This window comes from Mastacembelus armatus, chromosome 5, assembly GCF_900324485.2.
Source record: "Mastacembelus armatus chromosome 5, fMasArm1.2, whole genome shotgun sequence".
Classification (NCBI taxonomy): domain Eukaryota; kingdom Metazoa; phylum Chordata; class Actinopteri; order Synbranchiformes; family Mastacembelidae; genus Mastacembelus; species Mastacembelus armatus.
In genome coordinates this window covers 15,933,312-15,942,440 of record NC_046637.1, presented here as the reverse complement: position 1 = coordinate 15,942,440, position 9,129 = coordinate 15,933,312, and the positions used below count along the sequence as shown (strand labels likewise).

Below are 9,129 nucleotides of genomic sequence, written 5' to 3'. Positions count from 1 at the left end.
CTTTGCAGGCTCGACTGATGTGCTCCAGTATGCCATAGGGAAATAACCAGAGGTAAATGGTTTTAGTTAAGCTGTGTTTTGTGTGCTTTAAATATGGTGATACAAGTGATGAAATTGCTGTGTTTGTGTTGTTTTGAGAAAGGAAAGCAGGGTACTGTATGACTGATTGTATTGTATGAAGTTTATGAATGCATCTGAAAGCATTAGAATTAGAAGCATTTTATCACAGTATGCTCCGGCTGTTTTAAGGTGTGTTTTCCATAGTATGGTGGTAACACAAGAGACCACTTTTCAGAACAGACCATGAATAATGTTACATAGTTAGTCAGAATAGTTTTTAGTCATATCATTGTTTTTTATAAACGTGCTTTTCTCCTCTATTTTAGAAATGACAATTTAGTGACAGTAGAACTACCATTCCATTTCACAGCTATGACCAAAAGTCTGCCATGGTATCATGCTGAGGAAACAGCTCTAGCACTACATAGTCACCCACCTGGTGACAACAGCTGTTCTCCCCTGGAGAAATTCCTTCAGCTGTTCCACTTTCCTCCCAGAAGTCCCCTGTTGTTCCACATACTGTATAGGCCAGTGGAGCACAAAATTATCATGTAGGGCAAAACGTGGCAGTACCCAGAAATTGACTTCTAACATGCTATTGTGTGCACACAATAAACATAGAGCAAATTACAACAGAAATGAATGCAAATTAGGAAATGTAATAATCGTTTTCTTTTAGTAGATTACTTTACTTTACTTTTATCTTCATGTTCATCTAAGGATGAACTTTATTATCTTATACCCTGACTTTTAACCTGCACCTTCATCATGTCAAAACTTTTATTTGTCTATTACCTTGGCTTAGGAACAAATACCTGCAAAACTAATGGTATTCCCACAAGCCCCAACTGTACTTTTTAGTTGACCCTAATTAGCAAATATTACCATGCTAATATTTGCATTAATATACCTACCAAATACCAAAATGATGTTTGCTGCCTCAAATCACACCTGTACAGCCAGATAGAGTCACAAGCAGGGGTGGAGACTCTTAGTTTAGTTATAAGGGCATTAAAGCCAGCACTCAAGACAAATTATAATTTAAGATTAGAAAGTTGTTTGGATGAGATTAGAAAGTTGTTTGGATGAATTAAAAAACTACACAAAGAGAAATGGAAATGATGATTTGGACTCACGCAGCTGAAAGGTAGTGTAGTGTATATTAAAAGTCAGTCAAAATAAAATTCATGGCGTTTGTGTCCTTCTTGCAGAATCCTCTGTCCTCTTATAGTCTTCATATACAATATGTACAGTACAGTCAACAGCCCTGTCTTGTCTTCTTTTTACCGCGATTTATGTTTTATGTGAGGGCAGCCAGTGTTCATGTGTCCACCGGGCAAACTTTCTTTGTGGTATCCTCTAGATGGAGTAGCTTCATAACCTTTCCTCACTCTGCCACACTGTGTGTTGTGTAACCACATACATTGCCTTTTTAGGGATTTTGACATGTGTCCTTAGTAAGGCATAGGGTGATATGCTTAAACAAACACTGTTTCTGACCTCCTGGTTGCCAGACTGCAGCACAATGAAATATGCAGACTTCTTTATTTGTTTCACCTGTTTAACCTTAGTCTACTAAGACTGTATGAGAAGATGTGCTTTAGTACACCCATCAAGTATCACTCACAGCAAGCACAGCATATTTTTTACTCAACTCACATTCCCAGGCATGTATATGAAGGTCAGTTCTCCGGGTGGACTTGTTTTACATTTGACTGTACATTTAAATCTTTTCTACTTTTACGCAATTTTAAGTGATCTCACTGTTACAGATTTTATAGTATCTGTGTTTAATGTACTCTGAGAGTCATGATTTAAGATTGTCAAAGAAATGCCCAAGCCCCAAATATTTCACTAATGAAATGAAAAAGTAGTCCCCTAAAGACAAATCAATAAAAATGACTTTTTTTTTTTTTTTTCCTCTAGTGAGCTCGTTGTTTTAGTTGTTAGCTTAAGACTCAAATATTGTTCTCAGGGGTTAAAGGACACTAAAATAGCCATCAAAGTAGAAGGGATATCAGTCATAAATCCAATAGGTGGACACAGAAACAGCTCCAAATGAATGCTGATTATATTCTTTAAATGTATTTTCAGCTTGTTGCTGCTTGTCCCCAAATGGCAAAAAATAATGCAGATTTAAAGGGTATTTATTTTATTTTTTAAATACATACTGATGTCGTTGTTGTGAAAGGAACAACATTTATCACACTGCATCTTTATTTAATCAGATAATGTCTGCAAGCAGATAAGATACATGAGGTGTTTTCAACAAACTCCAGCATACTGTAAACACTGTAAATGAAGATTTGCTTGAATTATTACTGAGATAATGAAAAACAGTTTCTATTCTTGAAAGTTATGTGCTACTCTCTTTTCTTTTTGTTTTAACTACTAAATCCAGTCTACAGATTGATTAACAAAGGAAATAAAATCAAGCTTTCACATTGTATGACAGTATCGAGTACTGTATACTTTGGATTAGCCTGGTCTATTGCTTTATGCTTACATTGAGTAAAATTTATAAACTCAAGGTGCTTTCTGGGAAAAATTCTCCACCATGACTACAATACTTTTGTGGATTCAGACAAACCTTTTCCATGCTTTAGTTTGTTGTGGTTGACCCACTAGATCAATTTAAGTTAAACTGGTTAGTAGTTCAAATTGCTCTCCATGTCACACTTAGTGGTTTTGAAGGCAAGCTGACACTTCCAAATAGGATGCAGTCATGTCTTGGTCTACATTGCTGCACAGTCTCTGTTGTTCTTTATCTGACTCAGAGGCTTTTTGGTTGACACTGGGGAGGCCTTGTCAAAGAGTCAGCAGGTTTACACTGTGTGTTGTCTCTGGTATCCACTGGCAACCTTTCAAATCAAATCCCTGTTTCTATAGAAGACAGAAAAAAAACTTTCCCAAACCTTTTTTTTTTTTGTCGCTTTGATTTGACTTTGTGTAATTGACCTTTTGACCCATAGTTTAATTGGCATGTTGTGCTGCTGGTGAGTTCATCTTTAAGCCAAATGTGTTGACACAAGGTATTAATGTTATTGTCAAAACATTTTTTCTTTAAACCAGAGTTTTCCAAGTTTTTTATTTATTAAAAGGGCTTAAAGGTTTGCCAACCTCAAAGTCTCACCAGTCTCTATGACAAGCTTCACTCTTAAACAGCAGTAAAAAATGTATCTAAAATGTATTACATCCAAATTAGATACTGGGAATTGAGATATAAAGTAATGCACTTTACTAATGGCCATAAAACCTAAAATGGATTCTTAACAGAATAAATAAACAAATAATAAGTAATGCTGCCTGTGCTATCCAGGCTACATTTTTCTTAATGATTAGAGTGTTAACCACTGAATGTATTAAGATACACTTATGAAATTAGAAGTTACATGATTAAAAGCACCTTAAATCTATATTAAATTGTGTGTGTGTGCAGGAACACAAGCCTGGAAATGTGATATTTACCTGGTTATTGCATTACCATTTACGTTACACAGTAAATCACAACTGCATGTGTATGAGGGCTCAGCTTAGGTCGACTGTGTTCAAAAATTTAAAGGCTTTTTATTTCCACTTTCACATAGGCCATCATTCAGACTATTCTTAGACCATGAGGACCATGTTGACTTGGGATTATACTGGCCTCTGAGTTGTGTGTTCACGTGTCAGACTGCATTGTCCTATTGTTGCTGTGCTATCTCAGTGATCCATGCTGCTGGAGCTGCTGATGACTCAGTTGAACTATCTTGTGACCCTATAAACCTTGGAGTCAGCCAGCAAACACCAGGGGCCCAGACAAAATTATGTAGCCTGCTGTGTATCTCAGGTTCACACAGATCATGCAGGCCCAGTTAACCATACTTACTCCACTAACATACCACCAAGTTTAGGTGGTATGTTAGTGGACGGACGTTAATTTAACCAAGAAATCTGTATCATGATTACATGGGTGAGTTTTGTAACAAACCAAAAAGCTGAAACATGGTTGTAAATGCAGTGAGTTATGATTTAATTGTGGAATATCTGCTTGCCTGTACCCACATACACTACATGCATTAGGAGGCATGGAATTCCTGTCCCAGTATAGTGGCTATATTATATTATACTATATTATACTATACATAAAGAACAGCAGTGGCTCATGTACAATAACAGTTTTAGGAGTAGGGAATATGTGTGGATTTTACTGGTGATAACTGCACTTGTGGCAGACAAATTTTTCTCTGTGGCCAACCAAATGACACTATTACTGACTATATATTGTAGCTATATTTTTAAACTGCGGTCTCAAGAGATGGGTTTTGCTGGGTGGTACAAACAGGTAACATATTTAACCTTATGTTTGTATTTGTTTTCTTTAAAAATCTTCCACATATCACTCATAAAATAGTGCACCATAATTGTTGCATTGCTGTGGTTAAAAAAAATTATACTTCTAAAGAGTTATTACAGAATTTTGGAATAGGAACAACTAACTGTACCTCACCCCCTATATGTTAGTTTTAAGAATACTGGAATTCATATTAATTAGATTAGATTAGATTAGATGCAACTTTATTGTCACTGCACATGTGGGTACAAGGCAACAAAATACAGTAATACTCAGTAAGCTCCAAAATTCATCAAAACAAAAAACAACAAAAAATTCAACTGTGCTTAATAGAATGTGCTACCTAATAACATACAGCAAACATTTAAATAAATCAGGCAAACCAGGCTTAAATAAATGAAATAAAGTTTATTGGTATGAAAAAAGATACATTTACAGTATTTTCACATAGCATAATATACAGTACTGTGCAAAAGTCTTAGGCAGTTTAGATGTTTTAGATTCTTATTACACAACATCATGAGGTGTCTAATTGATCCCAGATTCATAGTGCATCCCACTGTACAGGGCAACAAGTCCATAATGAAGAACTATTTTCAGGTGCAAGAAGAACCAGGAGTCCCGCAGCAGATGGTCTGACACCCACATCTGCTGGGTAGTGTGGAGTCAGTCTGGGATCACATGAAGAGACAGAAGACACTGGGACACCCTGAATCTACAGAGTAACTACAGGAGCTTCTCCAAGGTGCTGAAAAGTACCAGGAGAAACTGTGTGCAGGTCAAACCAAAGAGAACTGCTGCTCGTTTAAGAGCAAAGGGGAGTGCTGCAAATACTGATTAGATTTAGGTTTGGTTCCCTTTATTGCACTTTTTATGAACTTAATTGATCAATTAAAATCTATTTATGACATTGATGTTAAAAGCATCACCTGTGTGTTTTTAGTGTCTAAAAGTTTTGCACATTACTATACCTGTCTTCAGTGTTTCTTTATTTGAACACAGTATGTGGGTGGAGTGGCAGTTCAGACACATCCACTAGACAGCAGGAGGCGTTGCAGCTTACCACAGCAAGTTAGCAACATCAGTTACTCCCCATAAAACTTCCAACTCTGACTGGAAACAAAAAAATAACTGTAGAAAGTAATTGTTTCTGTCTACAATTTTCCTTTTTATTTTAGAAAACAAATGTTATTATGGAGTAGAAAAATGTAAAAGAGGTTTTTCAATTTGCAACTTTGCAACTTTACTTTACAACTGTCTTATGACTTGCAGTTATCCATTTTCCTATAGGACCATTTTTCAAGTAACATTCATTATTCAATTCAATTCAATTCAATTCAATTCAATTCAATTCAATTTTATTTGTATAGCGCCAAATCACAATACAAATCATCTCAAGGCACTTTACAAAAACTAAAACTAAAAACCCAACAATTCCCTTATGAGCAAGCACTTGGCGACAGTGGAGAGGAAAAAACTCCCTTTAACGGAAGAAAAAAAAAATTGTGGCATTCAGCAACTATGTTTGCTGGTGACCCAGGGAAACCAACTGAAGACTCTCTGGGCAGCCATAAAATGTTCATTCCACTTATTCCCTACACTGTATTACTTATGGTCAATAGGCCATCAGAAATTTTAATTTTCCAGGCTGCGACTGGAGAACCAACGCATAAAGGCATGCTACGAAACATTTCCACCAGGATCTAAATGCAACAATAAGCAACACAGAATGTTCAGCTCAGACACTTCTCATTTAGCTGTTTATAAACCTGAGCTGTGCATGATACACAGCTGAGTGGTTTGGCACCAGCAGTTCACTAATAAATATCTCAAATCACTTGGGTTGACTCCTTTGCCCTTAGGAAGCATGCAGTCGATTGGCAATGCTTCGTTGACTGAGTCTGTGCGTCTTAGAGAGGGTCACACTTTGGCTGTTGGCCCCATTTGCCTGAATCAGTTCCTTGTCTTCCTCCTTCTCCTCCTCCTTTTGACACCCAACATAGCACTGTGTCTCAGCCTTAACAGTTCTCTGCTCCTGGGCCAACATGAGGATTATCTCTGCATCCATTGGCTCACCAGAGGAGAATGAGTGACACACAGTTTCAAACAACCCAATGACTGTCCCCAGCACTGCAAACACAGAGCCCACCAGGTAGACCTTCAGCATACCCCGGTTGGGTTTCTTACTCAGCATCTCTCTAGCGAAAGGTATCAGTTCCTGCATATTTTCCATTCCAAAGTATGTATAGACCTATTATAAATAAAAAAATATGAATCAATAAAAAATATGTAATGCATATTGCATAAACTACCAAAATTAGATGGTTCCAGCTTTTCAGAACTTAAGATGTGCTAACGTATAAGCAATACTTTTGGCAACTGTAATGCCTGAATTTATTTGTTGTTACAGTTACAGCCATTACACCGAATCACATATAAAAAATAACTTACTGTAAAGTAGTTTGTTGTTTGTTCCAAGCACAGTTAACTGTACTCCACTTTCCAGTTTGCAGAAAGAACACACCTTTATTCGATACTGGTGATCATTTATAGCTCCACTCTCTCCACCCACACAGTGGCAGCAGCTGAATATTCATGAAGCTTCAAAAAGCAGCTTTGAATAGAAACTTTGACCTAGTTGTGTATATACTTATCACACAGTCCATCAGGATGGCAGCAGTATACAAAAGTGAGTTAATATTCATTTAACACTTTCCATCTCAGACGTGATGGTGTAATATTGTAGCCTGTTAATTGGTGAAATTATGTTTTGTGTTATGATCCTATATCAAATGAGAAATGCCACACCATATCACCAATATCACAGCAAAGTTATATAAGAAAAACATATGAAGCAAACATTTCCAGCACTTTGGCATCAAACATGGGGAAAAAAAATACTGCAAAATAGGACACTAAAACTCTTGTGATGCGGCTGAACAGTGTACAACCTGGATGTTGAAACTACAATAAACAATATTAGCTAATGGAACTGTTGACTTTGCTGATACTGGTCAACCGTTTTCCATAGCACTACACCCATAGTATCCACAGTTTCTGACTGTACTAGTGCTGAAGGGATGTGCTCAAAGAAATTTCTATACATATCTTTTACTTTTGTTAATATTTACTTCTGTTAATATTTCAGGGACTACTACAAAAGATAAAATGGGAAGAGCATTATTCAGGCAAAGGTCAGGGTGATATCAAAAGGCCAAAATACAAATAAACAGCAGCAATGTCCCTCTCCTGTTTGATGTCTTGTTGGTGCAGTCCTGGAGTTGGTAGGCTGAAAGCCATACAGGTGACCAGGGATTTTCCCCTGCTGATGGAGTCCATTTGAATCTTCCACATCAACAATCATCAAATCAGGAGAAAGGTTGTGTAAACTCTCTCTGCTGTATGCAGCTAATGCTAGACAAATGATGCTGCTGTGAACTATGGTCAGAGTATACAGCACAGTACACAGAGTGAACCACACGTACCACAGACACTCATGACTGACTAACATGCAGCAGTACAGGAAGTGCAGAGTCATTTGTTCTGTTTGTCTGCTGTCATCAGAAAACACTATGCCATAATTGTCTGGATGTGCAAGTGCTGGCACACAGAGGAGCACACATTATGTGATTACAATCAACTGTCTTGTCTTCATGTTGTCATTGTAAAAACTGAAAAAAAGATGGTTCCTTTTTACAAATGACTTCACAGTTAGATCTTCGATTTTAAGTCTTTTACCAAAATAAATAATATCTGCCAATGAAAACATTTACTTTTAGTTTAGGATTTTTAATAAAAGATTTTCATTTGTATCTAAAAAATAAAATTACACAGGTTCTAGACTGCAGTGATTACAAACGCGATTACCATTCAGCATGGACAAATGACATAATATGATAACATATATGGTCAGTACTCTCTGTACTTTTAAGGCTAGACTTAAAACCTTCCTCTTTGACAAAGCATATAGTTAGGGCTGGCTTCAGGCAACCCTGAACCATCCCTTAATTATGCTGCTATAGGCCTAGACTGCCCGAGGACCATCGGTGCACTGAGCTCCCCTACCCTAACCCCCCCTCTTCTCTCCCACCTCATGTATATTCCACCATTGAATGTTACTAACCTTGTGCTCTCTCTCTCCCCTAGTTTGTGCTCTCTCCCTCCCTCTCTCTCTCTCTCTCTCTCTCTGTACCTTCTGCAGGTGTCCCTGGTCCTGGAGCTGTTTATCGCTGATGTGCAGTTACTGGCCCCACCAACTTGCAGTGTCTATTTGTTGTTTATTGTTGCTGTTCTTTTCTCTCTGCTCTATCCACTCACCCCAATCGGTCGAGGCAGATGGCCGCCCAAACTGAGCCCGGTTCTGCTGGAGGTTTTTTTCTTCCGTTAAAGGGAGTTTTTTCCTCTCCACTGTCGCCAAGTGCTTGCTCATAAGGGAATTGTTGGGTTTTTAGTTTTAGTTTTTGTAAAGTGCCTTGAGATGATTTGTATTGTGATTTGGCGCTATACAAATAAAATTGAATTGAATTGAATTGAATTGAATTGAATTGAATTGAATTGAATTGAATTGAATTGAATTGAAAATTGAATTGAATTGAATATAAGATACAAAAATGTACCAAACTGAGGTTTTCAGTAAAACTGAAGTTATAACAGCGTAACATGGGGAAAGATTAGTTTTATGTTTGCCTGGTTTATCACTGAGATCTATGTTCACATACTGTGTCATTTCATGCATT

The 9,129-nt window shown here is 37.3% G+C and overlaps 1 protein-coding gene across 1 annotated transcript; it reads right to left on the bottom strand.

Moving 5' to 3' along the window:
• Positions 1 to 6,251: 6,251 nt before the first annotated feature.
• Positions 6,252 to 6,587, bottom strand: LOC113130090 (G0/G1 switch protein 2-like). Its single transcript, XM_026306400.1, has one exon. It carries the CDS (start codon positions 6,585 to 6,587, stop codon positions 6,252 to 6,254), a length of 336 nt encoding a protein of 111 aa, XP_026162185.1.
• Positions 6,588 to 9,129: the final 2,542 nt, after the last annotated feature.